Below are 23,206 nucleotides of genomic sequence, written 5' to 3' on the forward strand. Positions count from 1 at the left end.
AACTCACGACGGCAACTAACACCCCGTAAGCCCTAGCGGCAGATGTGGTGGGGGTGAGTGGATAAGTCTCACAACCACTGGCACAAGTGCCCAGAAACCCCATTAGCTGCATCCATGTTTTTTTTTTGTTTTTTTTCGATAGTGAGGAAAATGTTATCAACTCCAAAGCACGAAAAAGGCCAAAAACTAAACCAAGAACATATGCAATAACATGTTATTTATAAAGACAGGACAAGTGAATAATTAGTCAGTCCATTGTTCATGATGATCTCCGACGGTTACGTCGGCAAGCGAGCCTCCGCCACTGCCAAAGCAGCGTGGGCTTCGCAGGAGGGTGCAAATTTCAAACCAAAATTTAAACGCCTTCAACCGCGAATGCACATGATACAGGATTTCAGAAGGCTGAAGGAAATCCTGCATCTAACAAATGCCATAACATGAGAGTAATGCTCACCCCTCTTCTCCGCCAACAGATGAGCAATTCGTTTGTACAGTGCTGTTGATGCTGGACCCATTCCGCCACTGGCTGACATGACCGCCGGAACAAAGGAGGCTTGCTCAACCTGCCTCACCCGCTCCTCATAGTGCCTTCTCTTTTCTTTTTCATGTCGCTGATACACAATAGTATGTGGTTGAGGTCGATTTGAGCGTGAGTGAGGATTAAAAACCCGTATATCAATAAGTGTACGCTCAAAACGACTGCCCCACAAACCATTGGCAGCGACATCCAACCGGGCACGGTCTTCCACATTTGCGGTCCGGTAGCGAAGACGCTCCCCCGTCAGAGGTTGCAGCAAGGGCTCGATGGACACACTGGTGCACACCTCGTCCAGCAGCTGGGCTGTGACGTCCCGAATACCATTGTGTCTAATGGAGGGAAACCCTCCATAGGGGCACGACAGGGAATGCGCGACAGTTGCCTCTTGGCCGCAAGAGCAGTGTGACGGTACCCTGGCCGGTGTCCATCCGTAACGGAGACAAAGTCCGTCCCAAAACTCTCCCTTTGTTAAATTAAAATGATATTTCTTAAGTGGACGGCACGTCAGCCAGCTGGACGACCGTTTCTCCTTCGCGACGTCTATGACATGTCGTAGCGACTCCGACGCACTGCCCGATATCGCGTCAAATTCCAGTTTCTGATGACGTCGAGAAGATGCCTTGGCGTCTCTCTTGGCCGAGCTGATTAACACTACCGAGTCACCGATGGTGTCATTCCCTGACAAGATTCTCCGAGACAAAGGGTTGGTCATCCGAACCGACGAGTCGTATTGTTGGCATAGGGACACAGGGTTAATCAAACCGAGCCCACCCAGACGACACGGCAAAGCCATAAGCCGTCGGAGGGTGTCGCCTGGGGGTGCACGGCAAGTTAAGGCTGGAATCAGTTCAGACTTCACAATGTCCTCCAGCGGTTCGAACATGGGTTCGGGTACCCTCATGGTACGACAGAGGAACGCCCATCTACCCCTGAGGCCCGTCACATACGCAGAATACGCAGCCTGCGGCTGGGTTTGTGCAAATACTGCTAGCTTCTTCAGTTCCCCCATCCATTCGTCCACCTTTGTTTTGATATAGCTTTGAAGAAAGCTGTCCCTTCCGATTGCTACGCCAAGATATCGTGATCCCTCGTCCGTTATCATTACACCAGTGTCTCGAAACAATTCAGTCGCCTCCTGGTAACACCTTTCCTTGACGACAAGGACCGATTTCTTTGGGTTTACGTAATATCCATATGCCGGTCCTCTCTTGTCCATTATGTCCCACCATAGACGGAGTCTGCGAAGACGAGCAGCAGCGGATGAATCGTCCGCGAACCATGACTGCACCGCACCCGCCTCATCCGCCAAACGTATCAAGGGCATTATTCCCAACGCGTACATGTACATTGCAAGGGGATCACCCTGTGTTGTCCCTTCTTGCGACAGGATACTTTCATCGTCCACGTAGAGATGAGCTGGATCACGGTAGGTATTAATTAGAACGGTAGCAAGTGATGGACACAAGTGCCGAACATTTCTTAAGCAAGTCTGTCGATTTAGTCTGTTGAACGCATTACTTGCATCCGCCATCAGAATTCTTTCGGTGTCATCCAGCTCAAAGGCCTGCTGCATCGCATGTATTCCCGCCTCTATACCGCAATCCTGGCCAGCGCATAGCTGTATACACCCAACCGCCTCCTGAACGGCTTGGCCTACGACGGAGAGGATGGCTTTGCTTATAATGCGTCGAGCGACCTCACCTATTCCAATCGGCCGGACACCGGGTTGCTTGTCCAACGCTATCAATCTGCTCGCAGTGAAAGCCGACAAAGATGCTGGGTGCACGTACGTGGAGGCTTAAACGCCTTGCACACGATGCTACTGCATCGCAAAGGCCCTGGGAGGCGTCAGAGAAACTAGCGCAAAAATGCCTCCAGTTCTCGGCGTCAACACCACTTGGCCCCGCAGCACCCTGCGTACCGAGCGCTGCACTCTTAATCGACTGACGTCCAAGGCTGCTGAAATAGATCGGATGAGGTGGAGCAGGTGGATCACCACCAATAACGGCGTCCTCGCTCATCGGCTCTGCGGGTGGATGTTTGTCTTTCAGGATATCCCGGACAGTGCGTCCGTCAATCTCGTCGTCCAACTGATGCATGCCTCCATCATCACCACTTGTCAAGCCACGGAGCGCCTTGCCCACTTTGCCCGCGGTGACATAATCTGCAAAACGCCTAGCAGGGTCAACCGATGGACCCACTGAATCACGTTTATGTTTGTTCTTGGACGATAGAAGAGAGGTCTGTATGGTGTCCGCTTCCCGTTGCAGCTCTGCAAAATCTCCCTTCGACCACTGGTCCATGCGGCGCTCAAGTATTTTACCATATTTATTATTGTCACAGTCCGGCTTCTGCAGCATTAGCATCTGGTAGACGGCTGCAATCTTGAGTGCGATCATTTCATACGATCCCCCATCTCCGAAGCAGGAATAGAACGATGTCAAGGTAGTGATAAATCGTCTTCCAATATTTCCAGACGGCACAGAGAAAGCATTCGGGCAAAAGTGAACACATTTGTTATATGCAGCCTCTATGGCTCCAGCTGTCTCCGCTGCAGACAAATCACCAAGCCTGAACTTCGGGTCGGAGCTAGCTATGGGTTCCGGCTGGGGCAGATCCAAGCCGGTCCGGACATCAGCTGAGCCCTGCACACGCAATGTCGACATAGCGGTATTCACTTCAACAGCATCCCCGGACGTGTGCCCCCTGGTCTCCCGGGAAGCAGAGTGTAAGTCACTTGTGGCTGGTACCGAATTACCACGCACAGGTCCCCCAGGCAAGGACCCGGTGTCATACACGCCTGGCGAGCATACTGGAGCAAAAGTGTCGACAGCGGAATGCGGATCAACCGCTTCCTGTCCATCAGGTAAGTTGGTATCAGCTCCGGTTTTAAAGGGTTCAATTCTTTTGTCATTTCTAGTATTGTCCACTTCACCATTGTCAGCTACCGGTAAAGACCGTGCATCGAGGCTCCTATCCAGCCGGCCAGCAGAAGAGAGAATGAGATCGCCCGACACTGGTTCATGTCCAGGTAGAACCGGCACTGGGCAAGCAGGAATACCCCGCCGCTGTGCCAAGCTGGAGTCAGCACCTCCCAAGGAACCATGAACCACTGTGGTACAGTCGCTTGGTGCATTGGAGTGCGCCGCCATCGGCACAAGACCTCTATCATCAGCTCGAGGTGGATGCGGATTGCGACATTTCCCATCCATCATTGGCCTGCAGTTTGTACAGGGCTGCTTGAGGCCGCAGCATCTACAGTCTCTGCACAGGTCACCGTTTGCAGCGCAGCGACAGCACCCCACCTGTCCGCTGTGGCCCTTCGCTCGCTCCCGCTGGCGTACACGGCTGCGCAGCGCGTCTACTTCACGTCTTGACGCTTCCTGCGCCCATACAGATTGGATATCGACATCGTCTTCGATCACGCGTGTACGGTCTGGACACCGCCGTGGCACCTGTGACCATTACACATTACGGGCTGAATCCGATTGCAGAGTCACAACTCCATGGTGCTTCGAGAGGGAAAGTGATTCCGTAAAAAGAAATATCGAGGAAAACAACGAGATTTCAAGACCTCCAGCAAGTCATTCATGCTATGGGAGAGTAAACTCCCCGAACAACTCCATTCGTAGGCGCAGTATGCCCTAGTGCACTGGAAAAGTCGAAAACTCGAAGAAATTCCTCCAAGAAATTCCTCCAATATCAGAGCCCAGAAACGCTCAACCGCTCGCGCTCGCAGTCAACTCATACTGCTGCATCCATGTACCCCTTGTGCCTTGCCACAAGTTCCCAGTTGACTGTGGGTAGCAGCACAGCTGGAAACACTGTTCCCAGGCAGGACTGGAACTAGGTACCTCTCGTATCTCAATCATGGTCTTTGACCAACCCACTGTGCCTGCCTGGTGACACCTTAGGACCCAAGATACTGCTCTGGGGCACCCCTCTGGAGATTGTGTAGCGAGAAGATATCTGCCTGCGGACTAATCACTGGAGTCCACAGCCGTCGAGATAGTACTATAAGAAGCTGAGGAGAGTGCCAGTAATGCCGAGCTAACAGACCTTGTAGAGGAGGCCCACGTGGGAGACTCGGCCAAAGGCCCGGCTATATCAACTGCGAAAATTCACTCCGCGCCGCCTTGGCCAATGATGCCCACCCAGGCGTTAATAAGTTTAAGCACGTATAGTGCGTATGCCATATGGAGACCCTGCGAAACCCAAACTGGTGTTGAATGAGACGCTGCTGGCGCTCATTTTACGATTGACACTAGTTTCCATTACTTAAGAAAGAAATATGGAAAACAACGAGACTGGGCGGTAGTTTTTTCAGAAATGAGCGCAAGGACCGCATGTGATTTGGAACCCTGTTACCTGTCTTCCAAGATTTTGGTTGAACTCCGCACCTGAAAAAGAGAGCGAAATAGCTGGGAAATAGGCTTCGCAAGCTGTTTTGCACACTACTTCAGGGCTCGGGGTGAAATGCCGTCAAGACCAGTAACCTTTGGTATGTCGAGTCGCGCTAGGAAACAATAGCCAGTTGCCGGGCGAAAATGAACGGCTGGGATTGCCGGTGATTCGGTTAGAACAAGGTTAGGTAATTCGTCAGCAGTAATATCCTGGCCAGTGACACTGCACTTCTTTGGGAAGAAGGTGGCAAAGGCCGATTTCTCACTGCTGGTTGCCCACGCCCTTCCGTCTGCACCAGCAATGAGAGGAAGGTCCGTGTTACGTCCGTGTCCACTAGCAAACTTTAACTTTGTCCTTGAATGAACCAGTTGAGAGGCTGTGACAAATACTGGCCTCTTTAGCTTCGTGGGATGGCATTAGGATATTGGAGGCTGTGGTAACGGAGCGGAGGCACTAACTTATGTACTGTGGGAGAACTGGAGCTATCTAGTCTCTCTATCACCCCTTTTCGCCCAACACAACACATCAGCGCAAACGGCAGCCTCTTGGTGGAAAGGTATGAACCACGAAAAATGCAAGTAGGAAATGGAGAGTGAACAAGAAAAGAACAACCAGAGCAACAAATCACGAGCACTTTGTCCAGAAAAAGACACGTCTAACATGGCATCCAAAATGGCGGCAGAGCAACCGATAGAGGCCCGTCGTGGCTGAAGCTGCTATTGCAGCGACAGCCACCACGGCCACCGTTGAGTGCAGAAAATAGAACTGAAAACGAAGTTGAGCAAACAGCAACTCGAACGAAGCAAAGAAAACAACAAGACCAGCTACGCGACTGCGCGCAGCAAGCAAAGGCATAGCGATGACATCATCAGTCACGCGTGAACACAGAATCTAGCATGCGCATGCAGACTTGCAGGCGCTGGCGAAATAAATAATGAAGTCAAGACGCAAACAAATAACACAACGAGTGACCGTTGCAGGAAAACAATTACAATTCAACTAAACTACTTCAAGGAAAGATGAGAAGTGAAACGAGTAGCCATAGAAGAAATAGAATGGAATATAGAACAAGGACAATAGAAGCGGACCACGGATGAAGCTACAATGAGGTAAGAGGCATGATACACTGATGACAGATGTCACCACAACAAATACATAATCGTTATGTTTGTCTACACACAAATTGTATCGTCACACTACACACATTGTATCGTCACACTGCACACATTGCCATATTGTCACAGTACTAACTGACCAACTCGGAGGGAGTTGTGGTTGCTCGTGAGAGTGCTCAATACACCAAGGTGCAGAGCCTAGTACACACACTTGAGAGGAATCAAACGCGTTTCTGCTCTAACTCTGAGTTTTACGGTTTCAACCGATCATCAGACAGCAACTTTACTACAATTTTCAGAAGATATAATATACTTCAAGTAGGCTGCAAGCTTGGCCTAAAGTTTATTCATTTTTTGCGCCTATTTTTGCACCCCATCAACCACCTCCCTCAATCATTTTCATAATTACACTATCAGCCCGGATCATCCATTCGCGCCATGATCCAAGCTTGCAGCCTATATCAATAATAATTATCTTCTGGAAATTGTAGTCAAGTTGCTGTCTGATGATCGGCTAAAACCATGAAACTCTCATAGTTACAGCAGAAAGGCTTTTGATTCCTCTCAAGTTTGTTTACTAACTGACTATGTGTATATCGCTTGGGGTAAATGAAGTATTGTTTTCCCAGTAGATTGTACCTAGTCCCAGTGTTAGTGATGTATTGAGCTAGTATTGTGACACTGTACTGTTGTGTATGCTCATGCAGGTCAAACTGTCATTCTAGGTGCTGCTGGTACAGGACAATCGATGGCAGCATTCACAGTGGCATTTGGTAATGGACAACCTACAGTCAATGTTACAGATTACTTACCTGTGTGCTTGGTGATCAGTGGATCAGGACCATTCATTCGACTAGAGAAGACTGATGGTAGTCTAGTGTTGGGTGAGACAGGTGCCTTCTCAGGAGTTACTACTGTACAGGTGAACAGCACAGCACATCCTATACTCGACACATCATACACTGGACTGTACCATTGCAGAACTGCTACACACAACTCAACACAGACATATCAACTCAACATTGTAGGTAAGTAAATACCGATTTCTTTCTTTCCGATGAATGCAAGGTGAACAAAATAGAGCAGTGATTTAATATGAGGCGCCCGAGCAACAGAAAGTCTCCTCCATAAGCACGAAGTTACATATTACCCAAGCAATGTCTCAGACGAGTTGCTGCACTCTTTTTTAATTTTTTTAATTTTTTTTGCTATGTTCACATAACCAGCTCGAAAATAATAAGGAAAGACAATGGTACAGAGACTAGGACAAACGTGACAACTAATAAGCAGGCGCTGCACCGAGACGCAGCAGTGATGGTGGGGCATTAGTGACTCTGCCGACCTGAGGTCTCGGCGTCATAGCCAAAAACACGCACCAAAAACAATGAAAAAAAAGAAGAACATAGCGCTGTACAGGTAAGGAAGATGCAAAAATCCAAGGCTTAACACGAGCGATTGTGGGGGAGAAACTGTCTTAGCATCATACTATTCATAGGGAATCGACTGCCCAGAGCCAGTTCGTGCTGCGAAGACGGCGGTAAACATTCGTTTTGAATGATTACATTCTCTTTCCCGGCAAAGGAAAGCGGCAGGGAGGGAAGTCCAATCGCTGATGCTGCAGTGTGGGAACGAGCGCTCCAGTACCAGCGGGGCAGATGCAGGCAGCTGGTGTTGGAGCTGGTGGTCATGGCCACTGGCAGCACCATGCTCGCTGCGAGTTCTGGGGTTGGTAGAGGTGATGTGGCGCGGTGGCAACACAGAGAGCAGCTGCGGAGGACCAGGCAAGTAGTGCCGCTTGTACAGACAGGCAAGGGAGGCAACAGTGCGGCGGATGGCCAGGCTGGGTAGGTGTGCCCCAGGGCCGATAGCACGAAGCGCGCGGCGCTGAACATTGTTCAGACGCTGGAGGTGACTCTGCGCAGCTCCCATCCATACAAGAGGCACATACTCCATGACTGGTCGTACGGACGCCTTATTTACGGTCGTCCGGCCGGCGGGGGTGAGTACACGATCAAAAGCTCCTGCGATGTCTACAGCAAGGATACCAGCCACCCCTCCACAGCCCACAGCGCTTGCCCAGGCAGTTTGGAGAGCTTGCAAATGTTGCTGATTTTCCGAGGCCTCTGTGAAATCCAAACTGGTGCGACGAAAGCAGATGGTGGTCTTCAAAATGGTTTACGATGTGTCTGTTTACAAGAGTTTCCATTACTTTCGAGATTATGCACAGTAAGGATACGGGCCTTTAGTTCTTAAGGGTTGATCGGGAAGATCGCTTGTGGATCGGAACCACGTTTGTTGTATACTTTATTTATAGTGGAAATCAAAACAGGCAAAATGCCTAATAACATTGGACCCACTGTGAATAACATGTTAAAGGATATTGTGGAAAAGTAGATTCAAGAGAAAAAGAGAAAGGAAAAAAACGGAAGGTTGGTTGCAACGAACAGATATCAATCCAGTGAGCATTTGAAAACCTTTGTCGCTGATAATATATACTGCAAGGCTTGAGATTAAAAATCCAAATACCTATTTGAACATTTTGCTGCTGGTGGCAATCTATTCCACATAATGGCTCCAGCGTGCGTTAGGCGCTTAGCAGAACGAGCAGTGCTAGCAGGTGGGACCACAAGCAAGTTGCTTTGGCCTCCCCGAGTGCGAGTTGAGGGCACGACAGCAAAAAAGGACTCAAATAGGGTGCTACATGCATCATGCAAACATCGCCAGATGAAACAAAACATATTCAAGTGCACAGAAACCTGTAGATCACAAACATGCATTCGATTTAGCAGGGGAGCAGTACTAGTCCACGGTGGCGACTTGCAGACTGCCCGAGCGGCACTTTTGAACAGCCTATGTAGCCGTTGTTCCTGGGCAACTGTCAAATACGGGTAGTAACTAATAAAAGCATACAAAATGCAGGCAAAATGATAGATCTGAAGTAGGTGAGTCGGCATGAATATGGCAGCGAGGAAGCATGTCGCAGCAGGACAGCAATTTTGCCGGCAACAAGACGAGCAACATGGTCCACCATTGTGGTCCAACTCATGTCCGAGTCAAAATGCAGGCCAAGGTATTTGGCAGTGTGACTACTGGTAGGACTTGTGAATTGCATACAACATTAATGTCGAGGGCTGCAGCTCTTTGGTGTGGTATGGCGAATATCTGCGTCTTGGTCTCTTTAAGGATCAGTCCACGTTTCTTCAACCAAGTGGCCAGGTACTGAACTGCTGCAGTGAGGCGCTGGGAGACAACTTCTGGCTGTGGACTGCTCGCACGCAGCGAGATATCATTAGCAAACTGAATAGTGGTGACGTCATGAAGGGCAAGGTCGCCGGCAATATCGCTCACATACAGAACGAAGAGCGAAGGTCCGAGAACTGACCCTTGAGGAACCCCTGACTGGCTGTCAAAAGTTGTACTTCTGGTTTTTCCTGTCTCCACGTATTGCCGGGGATACATCAAGTAGTCTGAAAACCATTGCAAAGCAGTGCTAGTGAGACCCAGTTCAAAGAGGTCCTCAACCAGAATGGTATGCTTTACCTTGTCGAAGGCTTTAGACATGTCGACAAATGCTACTCCTGTGTGCTGCCCAGCAGCTTGTGCTTCATTGATGTTCTCTACAGCTAGCGCTAAGGCATCTGCTGTGGAATGCTGGTGTCTGTAACCAAACTGACTAGTAGCAAGACATTGTTCGTGTTGAGGTACTGCAGAAGGTGCTTATGTACAATACGTTCAAGCACTTTCGACACTATCGGCAATAGGGAGACTGGTCGGTTATTCTTGGGTTGGCTGGGGTCTCCAGCCTTGAACAGAGGCCGTATCTTACCCACCTTCATTGCCGCAGGAAACTGTCCTTCTCTCAATGACTTATTAAATAGTAGCGTGAGTGACGGTGCCAGGATGTCAGCATGCATCTGGAGGACACTTTTGTTGTATACTTTATTTATAGTGGAAATCAAAACAGGCAAAATGCCTAATAACATTGGACCCACTGTGAATAACATGTCAAAGGATATTGTGGAGAAAAAAAAACAAAACAAAAAAACAAACAAAAAAAAAACAAAAAAAAACAAAAAAGTAGATACAAGAGAAAAAGAGAAAGGAAAAAATGACGGAAGGTTGGTTGCAACGAACAGATATCAATCCAGTAAGCATTGGAAAACCTATGTCGCTGATAATATATACTGCAAGGCTTGAGATTTAAAATCCAAATACCTATTTGAACATTTTGCTGCTGGTGGCAATCTATTCCACATAATGGCTCCAGCGTGCGTTAGGTGCTTAGCAGAACGAGCAGTGCTAGCAGGTGGGACCACAAGCAAGTTGCTTTGGCCTCCCCGAGTGCGAGTTGAGGGCACGACAGCAAAAAAGGACTCAAACAGGGTGCTACATGCATCATGCAAACATCGCCAGATGAAACACAACATATTCAAGTGCACAGAAACCTGTAGATCACATACATGCATTCGATTTAGCAGGGGAGCAGTACTGGTCCACGGTGGCGACTTGCAGACTGCCCGAGCGGCACGTTTGAACAGCCTATGTAGCCGTTGTTCCTGGGCAACTGTCAAATACGGGTAGTAACTAATAGAAGCATACAAAAATTCAGGCAAAACGATAGATCTGAAGTAGGTGAGTCGGCATGGATACGGCAGCGAGGAAGCATGTCGCAGCAGGACAGCAATTTTGCCGGCAACACGACGAGCAACATGGTCCACCATTGTGGTCCAACTCATGTCCGAGTCAAAATGCAGGCCAAGGTATTTGGCAGATGTGACTACTGGTAGGACTTGTGAATTGCATACAACATTGATGTCGAGGGCTGCAGCTCTATGGTGTGGTATGGCGAGTATCTGCGTCTTGGTCTCGTTAAGGATCAGTCCACGTTTCTTCAACCAAGTGGCCAGGTACTGAACTGCTGCAGTGAGGCGCTGGGAGACAACTTCTGGCTGTGGACTGCTCGCACGCAGCGAGATGTCATCAGCAAACTGAATAGTGGTGACGTCATGAGGGGCAAGGTCGCCGGCAATATCCCTCACATACAGAACGAAGAGCAAAGGTCCGAGAACTGACCCCTGAGGAACCCCTGACTGGCTGTCATAAGTTGTACTTCTGGTTTTTCCTGTCTCCACGTATTGCCGGCGATACATCAAGTAGTCTGAAAACCATTGCAAAGCAGTGCTAGTGAGACCCAGTTCAAAGAGGTCCTCAACCAGAATGCTATGCTTTACCTTGTCGAAAGCTTTAGACATGTCGACAAATGCTACTCCTGTGTGCTGCCCAGCGGCTTGTGCTTCATTGATGTTCTCTACAGCTAGCGCTAAGGCATCTGCTGTGGAATGCTGGTGTCTGTAACCAAACTGACTAGTAGGCAAGAAATTGTTCGTGTTGAGGTACTGCAGAAGCTGCTTATGAACAATACGTTCAAGCACTTTCGACACTATCGGCAATAGGGAGACTGGTCGGTTATTCTTGGGTTGGCTGGGGTTTCCAGCCTTGAACAGAGGCCGTATCTTACCCACCTTCATTGCCGCAGGAAACTGTCCTTCTCTCAATGACTTATTAAATAGTAGCGTGAGTGACGGTGCCAGGATGTCAGCATGCATCTGGAGGAGACTTGCTGGAATATCATCACTCCCAGTGGCTTTTCTGGTGTCCAACTGTTCCAACATTTTCCGAGTAGTTGCAATGGAGACTGGCAAGAATTCCGAGAAATGCACCGCAGGTGGAGGCCCAAGGGGTAGGCGTAGCTGTGCAGGGCGAGCTGGATCTTCCACAACTTTCGAAAAAGTGTCTCGAATCGCATCCACCGTGCACTGTGGATCCCTGAACACTTGCTGGAATATCATCACTCCCAGTGGCTTTTCTGGTGTCTAACTGTTCCAACATTTTCCGAGTAGTTGCAATGGAGACTGGCGAGAATTCCGAGAAGTGCACCGCAGGCGGAGGCCCAAGGGGTAGGCATAGCTGTGCAGGGCGAACTGGATCTTCCACAACTTTCTAAAAAGTGTCTCGAATCGCATCCACCGTGCACTGTGGATCCCTGTATGTCGACTGTTTGCCTGTCAACTCCTTGATTATTTTCCAAGTCTCTCTGGCATTTCCAGTACATTGCTGAAATTTGGAGTTGTAGAACTCCTGTTTCCGGGTCCTGTTGTCGCTAGTTGCCGCACGTCTGGCTGTACTGAATTCATCGTAAGTCTCCTGTGTCTTAGCAGAGAGCCACTTTCGGTGCAACCTATTCCGCTTGTGTAGTAAGTACAACAATTGCCGGTCAATCCATAGCACTGAAGGCTTCTTCGTTCTGTGATTACTTTGAAGTGGGGCATGGACATCCAAAACCTCAATAAACCGGCTAGACCACGCGGTCCACATGGCGCTTGGGTTGCCGGTAATACTACACAAGTTCTTCTGGGTTAAGTCACGCCGGAAGTGATCGTGGTTTATAAGGTGATAGTTGCGGTATAACCGTGTGGTGTCAGATCCACGAGGCACAATGAGGTGAAAGTCACTGGCCACGGCAGCATGGTCACTGAAAGCGACCGGGATGATCTTCGCTGTAGTGGAAGGATCAAAATTGTTCAGTATCAAATCGAGGGTGCTGTCTTGTCCTGTTGAGCTAAATCGCGTAGACTTGTTGACACCGTGATGACACGTTGGCCGTCTTCCACATCCTAGGTGGGACTCCAGACCGGAAGCATGAAGCAAATAACTTGGACAGTGGATCTGCGAGCTCATGAACACATTCATTAAGGACAGGAGCAGAAATACTGTCAGACCCTGTAGCCTTGGAGACGTCGAGCCTTGCCAGGAGGCGGCAGACAGCCTGTGGGCGGAAGCGGATGGTGCGAAGATGTGGAGCCTCTGAGGGAGCAGGGTCCGGTAGGTCAGCCTCCACAAGGTCCGGACCGGCAACGCTACATTTCTTCGAGAAGAAGCGAGCGAATGCCTCTGCTTTCTCTGAGCTCGTTGCCCACTTGCGGCCGTCAAAGTCAACAACTAGGGGAATTTCGGGCTGTGTGCGGTTGCTAGCAGCGTTCCTCAATTTCGTCCACCACTGTTTGTCTCTGAGGGACCCAGTTGAGGGGCTGCAACGAAGGCTGGCCTTCTTTGTACGTCGTGATCGGAACTGGGTGGCGATCGCTACAGTCACGGAATCGGTGAATGCCTGCTGAAGTGCTGGGTCATATCGGTTTTTTCTCCAGTCGCGCCAGCGCTTCTCCTTCTCGCTCTCAGTCTGGGTGCATTCAGGCGTCCAGCATACCGGATCAGAAGGCCTCGTTTCCAGAACTTCGGATGGGACAAACTGTGCAACAGCTGCAGTAATCGAAGCGGTAACCTGCTCACAGGAGGTTTCTGGGTCCTCAGTGATGATATCACCCCATTCCACGTTGCGAAGGTGCGCCCTGAGGCGATCGCAGTCTGCCATGTTGTAGCGAAATACTGTTCCTTTAACAGGGGGTTAACGTCTAGGGAGCACGGAAGGAAAGTCTGACAGTACAACTGCATCGTCAGATCGCCCGGCGGAAGTATGCGTGTAGTTACTGGGGACGTAAACGTTGACATTATGAGATCTAGCGGGTTGTCTCCACGAGTTGGTACTGTGAAATGCTGAAGAAGAAGATTGGTTGCTCCAAAAGACGCAAGGAGTATACTTTTAAAGCGCATTGCATAACATTTATCCATGTTGAAGTCAACAATGAACAGGTTTGGAACTGATTTCCCTCTCCTGAGATTCGAAAATTGAAAAAAGGTGAAGCGTTAAGTCGTAAACTCGCTAGTAAACAAGTAAGAGAACGATTGAACAGTTGACGTAACCACCAAGAATTAGAGAGACAATGTCAAACGGGGAACCCGCCAACAAAGATCAAAGAATAAGAGAGTCAGATAGTCAGAAACAACGCTGATGACTACAGACGACAGCAACTTGCAGCGGTAAGCACAGGAAGTTCAGGTATGTTCCAACTCCACAACATCATTATATTCAAATTTCAAAACAAGGAGTATATGTACTGTCGACTCATAGAATCACAACACAACAATGTACCCAAAGTCTCTAAAAAGACTGTTTAGGTCCGTTGAGCGTTACAGTCATGATGATGCAGTCCTCTTGGACCATAACTTTCATTAGCCTACTAAAAACCCAACTGATGAGGTGTTAGTTCCCCGAAACACTGCGTGTTGAACACTAGTGACATCCTTGCATGCTTGCTGCATGGAAGGTTGGATAGAATTCACGTGTACCTTGTATGTTGTCTGTCAAGTAAGGATTCAAGTTCGCATGAAAATCGTGATGTCCCAAATCCTGATATAAAACCATGTGGGGTGAATGTGAGCTACGTTCTGGAATGCCAAGCACCTTTTCTGAAAGTTCTATCCTGTGCGTGTAGATGTCTGTAGAGTCATTCACATGTAAAATGTACATGTAGTAGTTATCTTGGTGCTAGTTCGAGTGTATAGGCAGTCCAGTGACAGACACGGTGGTTTGTCCAAATACAAACAATAGGTATGATTAACTGAATATGTGAGCCACGTGAGATCTTGTCCAATTTTATAATGCATTATGCTCACGACGTGACTTTCTCATAAACACAATAATGCAAAGACTGCAATTCGAAAGAAACCCCTCACTGCAATGACCCCTAGAGAGGGCAATCGCAACCATAGACTAATCCCTAGACAACAACAGACAACAGTTAGAGCTATCGCCTGGATATAGAGCAAGACAATCATCATTGTAAGTAACACAACGACGTAATGACATTATTTTAACAAAACAGGATAAATCCACTCCAAACACACAGTACCCCGAAGGGCAGAGCTTTCTTACAAGGAAGGTGGAACATGTATTGTAAAAAGAGGTGAGGACGTCGGTTTGATCATTGTGTCACTTGCTGATATGAATCCCGACAGCTTGCAAATTTGGGCATGGTCAACTGAAAACTTTGAGCCACAGAGACAGGATGCTGGAAGGTTTTCTAGAGGCCAACAGTATCGGAGCCGAATGTGATCGTGAACATCAACCCTCATATCAAAGCTGAAACCGTGCTCAGCCATAGGGACGGTGGTCAGGGTACTGGGCCCTCCCTTCTCGCGTGTCAAGGACATTGCTCGCTGTTGTGGCTGCGGCAGGTAGTCTTGGATGGCAGTCGCTGTTGCGCCCAGTACTGTGTGGTGGCGAATTCCCACTGCCGACTTAGTTGCCTGGTCCAGCCGAATGCTCTCCAGAAACTCCGATCCGCCGTTAGCGATCTGTGCTGGGAGGTGGGTGGTGCAACCTAAGATGCAGAGTGCTTGCGTGGAGAGTCCTCAACAGGGTTTTTTAAAGACAAGCCTCCATGTCGAGCAGGCAGAGCCACCATTTCCACCTCCAGATCGCTCACTTTATGCTTGGTCATGCTTCATGCTTAGTCAGAGCTCCACACTTGCCCGATCACCAGGCTATACCTATTCTGGTCTGAAACTGGAAATAAGGTCTTATTACAAATGTATAGGTACAGGAAAGCAACTGAATAACCATTGCTTGGGAACCTCGCAGATATGTGCACTCACACCCGCACCCACTCTCACGCGCACATACACACGCACGCGCGTGCGAGTGCAATAAACAACAACGCACAAATATATGCTTGCACTCTTTCCAACACTCACACCTACACAATCACGCACAACACAGAACACCTTCACGCTGCCCACTGGGTGACCCAGAAACCACACATTCACAGTCACACTCATCCATCCATATATGCACATGATGCCTGATCGCATTCACGCTGAATGAGTAGTCATATAACAGCGAAACTAAATGCATTGTGGCAGGGCACGTCTCTACCATGTCATGTTTGGGATTGTATGTGTGTGTGTGTGTGTGTGTGTGTGTGTGTGTGTGTGTATGTGTGTGTTTGTCCATGCATATGGATACGTGTGGGTGCATGGTGAAGTGTGTGCTTCACCATGCAACTGACAGTGTGCTCGTGAACTAACAGTGTGCTCGTGTGTAGTTATGCGTGCAGTGGGTATAGGTGAGTGTGTGGTGTGCATGGATGAGTGTCCTGGGTGCAAATGTGAGGATTTCGTGTAGGATACAGTATGGTATTAGATCATCCTTGTTTTGGTTCAGACTTGTCGTTTCACTGTTATTACCTGACGATGGCCAAGTGACGAAATGTTGTAAACTAACTGAACTGGTTCGGATGTGCAGCGCTATGGGAATGGGAGTGTCCACCCGAATTCATTTCAGAGATGAAGCTGCACGAAGCCTAAGCCCTTCTTCAGGTCGTAGAAGTTGGAAGAGAAAGAGGTAAAAGGGAAGAAAAGCAATTCAGGATCAAAATAGCTATTGTTTGTTTATGAGTATCAAGAAAACATCCAGGAGCGATCAAAGAATATATTACTAACGTTATGAGAAGTCTAAAAACTCTCCTAGAACAGAAAGGTTCAGATGGTCGCAACTGATCGGGGCTCTACCAACTGTGGACGGTTGTAGAAGGGTCACTGTTTCTGAACACGATGTTCTCCACCTTGTTACATGCTGTCAAGCAAAAACATGTTAGGGGTACAGTATGTACATGTGTGCACGTGTGTGAAGTGTGGGAGTGTTCACCTGTAAATTGTGTCTATGACAGAGCCTGAGTTCAAAGTTTATGCCAGCGTGAATATGAGCAGACATCATGTGCACGCATGGATGAGTGTGAATGCATGGTGTTTGAGTCTCCCAGTGGGCAGCGTTAAGGTGTTTAGTGAAGGTGTGAGTTTGTTTACTTGCATAATATATACGTGTGTGTGTGTGTGTGTGTGTGTGTGTGTGTATGTGTGTGTGTGTGCGCGCGAGCGCACGCGCCTGTGTGTGTGGGGGAGCAGTGGGTTAGCAGCCGACCAATCTTACTTCAAGGCAGCTGAATCTAAGACTCGTGCCAAGGTGCGCCGAGCTAAGGACCGTTAGCTGGTCACAATTGCAGCACAAGTTGAAGGAGCTCGTTCTGCTTGTGAGGGTGCTACCGTTTGGGAATCCATCCGCACCATCCAGTTTAACCACCAGGGTATCCGATCACTCGCCAACAGCACTATCAAGGATAAGAATGGTAATGTTTGCGCTTCCATCTCTGACACCTGTTGTCGCTGGGGCCGACGTTTTGGAAAGGTTCTGAATGTGGAGAGCATATTTGATCTTGCTGCGTTGAACTGCTTCATGGACTGCCCTCCTCGTATTGAGTTGGCAGATGCCCTGATCATGGAGGAGCTGCAGAAGGCCATTTCTCACCTCCCAAATAACAAGTCCGCGGGTCCCTCTGGCATTCTGCCAGAAACGGTGAAGTATGGTGGTATTACCCTGCATGAGCATCTGGTAGGATTAGTGTGCAAGGTGTGGCATGAAGGCAGTGTCCCGCAGGCATGGAGAGATGCAGAGTTGGTCCCCATCCCCAAGAAGGGTGATCTCTCACTGTGTGACAATGGCATGGCATTGTTTTCTGGACATTGTTAGCAAGGTCATTGGCAGACTTCTCCAGTAGCGCCTCCAGAAAATTGCAGAGGATGTGCTACCGGAAACTCAGTGCGGCTTTTAGCGTGTTTATTCATGATCAGACCAGATACTTGCTGTGTCACCGGTGGTAGAGAAGCTGTACGAACACCGCATGCCAGGCATTATGATCTTTGTTGAATTGCTTGAAGCTTAAGATTCCGTTCCAAAGCCTGCATTGTTGCGTAGTTCGGAAGTCCTAGGGGTTGCACCCTAATCCAGCTGCTGCAATCGTTTCGTACTGGTATGGAAGCGAGAGTCCACGTTGGCAACGACCCGACAGACCCCATCACTGTCAACAATTGGTTGCGATAGGGATGTTCTATTGTACCGGTACTTTTCCAACTGCTTTTCAATCTTGTGTTGGCAAAGTGTTTTGAGGAAGTGGACAAGACACTCGGCGGTGGTCTTGCACTACGCCATAACATCAACGGAAATCCATTCAATGGACCGCGCACTTGCCATCGGGTAGTAGCCATCACCGATTTCGAGTTTGCGGATGATGCCGTCTTGGTACCACCTAGTCGTCAGTTGGAGCTGATTGCTCTGGAGAGGTTTCACCATGTGAGCCCGGATCAGCGAAAACCATCACTTGTGTTTGATATCAAGTTGATCAAAAAAGTGACGTTGAAGTCGAGCGAAAGAAAAGTCGCGGACCTAACAACTACCCATCACCTTTCTGTCTTTCTTGTCACTAGTCTTTCTTGTCACTAGTTTTTCTTTCCGCCTGACAAGCCCGTGTTCGTTGGTTTGTCAGTGACTAGCTAGCTAGGCAAGCCCCAGGCAAGTGAGAAGACACGGCTGGGAAACCCCACGTGCCTGAGCTTGGCTGGCGAATAGGTACGATCGCACGCGAGCATCGCACGTGCATCGATCGTCGTTGACGCCAATCACTACACAACGTTTTTTGGTGATGACTGGGATGGCAATTGCTCATCAAGGGAGTCAGGAAAGCCGCGGAGCTCCAGAGGATGACTTTCTCCTGCCGCAAAGCGACTCGGCGAGGCTGCAGACTTCGTGTAGAAGAAGCAGCGCTGATGAGAATGACGACGACTCGAGTGGATATTGTTGAGCGATGAACGACTCCTTCACTAGTAAGTTTGTTGGATATCGACTGGGACGATGCAGAGCAAAGGCGTCTCGATTCACGACTGGAAGAGCAACGAGTGCTAGCGCCAGATAAGATCTGCTTCGTTGGCTTGGACACTGAGCAACTTGAAACATTTATTTGGTCCATGCAGCAGCTCCCAAAAAAATTCAAACACAAGTTCCTGTTGGGTCAGGTAACCGTTGAATGTATCTGCAACTAGTATGAACCTCATGCTCATGAGCCGTTGTGCTAAGTAGTCACAGCTACTATGATCGCACTCCGTGTGTGCAGATATGTTTTCATGGAAGTGAAGGGCTTGGAGAGCATCAGTACAGAGCCCAGTGTAGATGCAATATCAGCCCCTGGAACCAACTTGGCCATATGCCGTTAGCTGGGCAATAGTCAATGAATCCAATGATTTACTTGGACAAGCCAGTGTCTGAGTACACCCACAAGGACTATCAAATTCCTCCTTGTTAGCCAGCTGAGTGATGGCAATGCCTAACAGGATCAGACACATACCAATGCTCACAAGTGCATCTTACACAGAAATGCCACTTTCAACATTTGTACAGAGATGTGATGTACCGCATTTTTTTGCCCACTGACGGTGCTGTGATTGATCTAAAACTTCTTGAGACTGGTTATCAGTGGTTGTGGATCAATGTGGAGCACAAAAATATTTTTTGAAATTTTTGCACATGTGATGGTTTTTGCTGATCCAGGCTCATGTCTGTCAATCCATTGGCCTTAATGTCAACTATTCGAAAACTTAGTTACTGATATGTGGCACTGGCAGTGTTGATGCGGACCATCTCCTGATGTCTATTGCTGGTCAATATGTGGAATGCGTCTCGTCGCTCAATGCCAGCGTCTCAGCTGAGCTTGATCGCCGGATTGCCAGTGCAGCACGACCGTGTGGTGCTCTTTGCTGCATCTTTGATGACCGAAACCTGTCATTGTGCACGAAGAGACTGATTTACAGCGCATGTGTGGTGTCGGTATTGCTATACGGTACCGAGCGCTGGCAAGTCCTGCAGCGTGACGAATTCCGAATTGATGGTTTACCTCTTGCTTGCGTATCATCTTGGGTGTGTCTCAGTGAAATCAACAGTCAGATTCAGTAATCAATGAAGAGTTGAGAAGATGGGGAAAGCCGGAGTTGTTATCCACCTGCATCCGCAAGCAGCGCATGGATTGGCTTGGACATAATGCACATATTGCTTTTGGCTCAAGGACCGTGGTCATCACGACCTACGCTCCTTGAATTCACCATTGTGTACAATAGCCCAGATCGAGTGGCGTTGATGTTGTGCCTCCATCACCACTATCTAAACCAACTGTGCAATGCGGTGTTTGCGATTGACGGTGGACTGCCGCCATCTTAGTGGGCCTGGGTACAAGCGGCATAAGTGCAGTGCGGCCCGTCAACTTCCTGTCAGCCAACAGGCTGGTGCAAAGTCGTATCAACTTTGCGGTAGATGGTTCAAGAGTGCTGGTGGGCTGAAGGTACATAAGTGCCCTCTCGCAGGTCCATCCCAACAGCCAGCGGACTCTGGCTATCCTGCACCTCACCTACTGTTCCAGTACCAACATTGTTGTTCATTGCATTGCCCTTCATGTGACCTGTGCTTTCGATCTGCTGGTGGATTTAAACTGCACCATTCCGAGTGTGGCAAGCGACCAACAGCGAGGGAGCGTCTCAAGTTCAAGTTCTGCTGTGAGTGCAGCGAGAGATATCGCAGGCAGCAGGATATTCAACGACATGAGAGCGGATGTTTTGCCGCGACGCTGAGATGCTACCCCTTTGTTCTCCTCCTCATGAAGGCAGCTTAGCAATTTAATGGCAACTGTATATCAAGGTCAAGGTCAAAGTTTGTCACAGTGTGCGTGTGTGTGTGTGTGTGTTTGCTGCCCGGGATCTACGTGCCCGTGGCGTGGAGGCATCGTGGTATGATGTTGCATGTGAGTCCCGCGTGGAGTGACGCAGCGCCTGAGCCTCCGCCCCTAGTGGTATGTACAGTATACGGGATTTTGCACGGAAAGGAGACATGGCTCGGCATAAGTGTCTGTAGGTGCGTGCGCGGCCTGTGTCTGAGCAGCGGGGCGCCAGTCAGTGCGGGCGGTGTAAGCGGTGGCTGAGAAGCCGCGGTGGCTTGGTCCGGCATGTGTTCGCCTCGACGGTGGATGCCACAGTGCCACCTGGAGCTATGGGAACGTCGGCACCGGCAGAGGGATGTTGTGCCGCGCATTGTGACAGGTTTGGTCGCTGCTTTCGCGGTGTCCGGGGACGGGGCAGGCATCGCTGTTCAAGGGTGGCGCATAGACCAACAGCAGAGGAGCGCTCAGCCTTCCAGCACGTGTGCATATGCGGCAAGCGGATGCGACTACCCGTGCACCTAGAGCGTCATCGAGCGTCGTTTCCTCTCTCTGTCTCTTCTCAAGTTTCCCAGTGATGGGATCACGTGACCCTTTTGCGGCAATGACTCTACAGGACAGGACAGGTGTGTGTGTGTGTGTGTGTGTGTGTCAGGCACTGGTTGTCTCTTCTCCAGGAGTGGTTTGCCTCGTCCTAAATGCCTCGATGAGCGCCGCAAACCTGTATCGGAACAGAGAGGTAGCCGACAATGTTCTTCATGCGAGCGCCGGTTCCGCATTGCTGGAGGTTTCGCGGTCAACAAGTGCCCCAACTGTCGGACTCTCCCCGGGACATCGTATTAGGCTCCGTACCGGGCGGCGGTGTCTACCATTGCTGCTCAGGCGACTCCTCCGCCGCCGCATGACCGGCTCGTCCTCTCATGCTGGAAGGCCCACTGTGGAGCCTGTGGTCGGTGCCGCCGCTCTACTCATGGATTCCAAATCCATAGCGGCCAAAGATGGCTCTTTCGTCGTGCCGATTGAATATGGTTCCTAACTTTTCGGCAGACTGCCGACTTTCTCCCGTCGCTCGTCGTTTCCAAGTTGTCGGCCCCGCAAAGGGACACATGACCGTAATGGGAGTGTTCACTGGGACCAGGTGTGTGTGCGTGTGTGTGTGTGTGTTTATGTGTGTGTATGTGTGTGTGTATGCGTGTGTGTGTGTGAGAGAGAGAGAGAGAGAGAGAGAGAGAGAGAGGATGAGTGTGAGCGTATGTGTGGAAGTGTGTGAGAGTGTGGACTTGGGTGCGTGTCTGGGTGATTGAGGACGTGTCTTGTCGTGCGTTGGAGTGAGTGTATAGGTTTGTGTGTTATTGTTTATTTTACGCGTGCACGGGTCCGTGTGTGTGTTTGTGTGTATGTGCGGATACGAGAGCATGTATATGCGTGGTTCCACTGTATTCCTTGACCGTATTCCCCGCTTCATACCAGAAACGTGTTTCCTGATGACAGGGCAAGCGTGAAACTCTGAGTTCCAATGAAAATTCTGTTCCAACTTACTTGTAATAATATCTTGGACAAATTATTGATCGAGGTTTCTGCCCTCCAAAAATGTTGTCTTAGAGAGTCTTTTTTCAGGCGTGAGGGCTTGCAAGCTCTCTCCACCTGTATACGCCACTGGCTGAGGCTACTTCTGCAAACATTCCCTTATCGTACAGGAAGCGGCTTTTCCCGTCACTGCACGATCAGTTGTGTATTTTGTCTTCTTGGGTGCATTATAATCTGTATTGGCCTGGACAGTCTTTTCATACATTTCATTATACTGTTTCCATTTTTCCTTTTTGTACAGCTCAACAGGTTCAATCAGGACCATCCCCTACACCACTGACATTGACCTACACTGGTGATACTCACACCATACCATGCGTGTCAAGTGGAAACTTTCCTCTCAACTCATCTTGGAACTCAACATTAACTCTGGACACACAGATGATACAGACGGTGACATCTACGAATTTGACGAACTCAACATTCACCTTCCAGCGGAATGATTCCCAGATTGTGTTTACAGAAAGTGATACATCAGGTATTACCTTCAATGTAATCTGTACAACATCGTATACTACAAACTTTGATTGTATGGGAATGGGTTCAAGTCCTCCACGTTCACAAAGTGTGATTGACAGATGTGTGAATGCCACCCAGGCAATGTCTACCACTGTCTCTGTCACAATCCAAGGTTTGTATTTTTCAGAATTGCTATGTTTGAATGCATAACAAGTGTGATGAGGGCACTGAACACTTGAGATATCACTGTCAGTGTAAAAATGCAGTTGACAAACTCATTCACGCCGTTCAAAACACATGATTTCCTCATGACGGTTGTAGTTTATACAATTTACTGAAGTAGGTAACATATTCTCTGGTGCTGAAAGATTACGAGCAACTTGGGCAGAATGTTGGGCACCTACTTAGAAGTATCTATTTAGTTTGGTAATACACCTACGAAATCAATACCGCCTCTCTTATCAATTGGGTCAAGCTACAAAAATAAAAAGAACAGCCTGCAGACACTGGGCTTTGCCTTGTTTATACAAAGGACGGCAACTCCTATAAATTATCAAGGGGATTCGGCAATAGAAATACCTAGATGTTAGCAGAAATCACCCTTGTAGTGGGATCCA

The 23,206-nt window shown here is 49.0% G+C and overlaps 1 protein-coding gene across 1 annotated transcript in view; it reads left to right on the forward strand.

The window, feature by feature from the left end:
• The window catches only part of LOC135812635 (uncharacterized), a 58,753-nt gene that overhangs the window by 10,173 nt on the left and 25,374 nt on the right, over nucleotides 1–23,206 (forward strand). The window contains exons 3-4 of the mRNA XM_065325933.1: nucleotides 6,765–7,085; nucleotides 22,372–22,761. Of these exons, the coding sequence (XP_065182005.1) occupies nucleotides 6,765–7,085; nucleotides 22,372–22,761 (711 nt within the window). The remainder of the gene's footprint in view (nucleotides 1–6,764; nucleotides 7,086–22,371; nucleotides 22,762–23,206) is intronic.

The sequence above is a fragment of the Sycon ciliatum genome, chromosome 3 (assembly GCF_964019385.1).
Source record: "Sycon ciliatum chromosome 3, ocSycCili1.1, whole genome shotgun sequence".
NCBI lineage: Eukaryota > Metazoa > Porifera > Calcarea > Leucosolenida > Sycettidae > Sycon > Sycon ciliatum.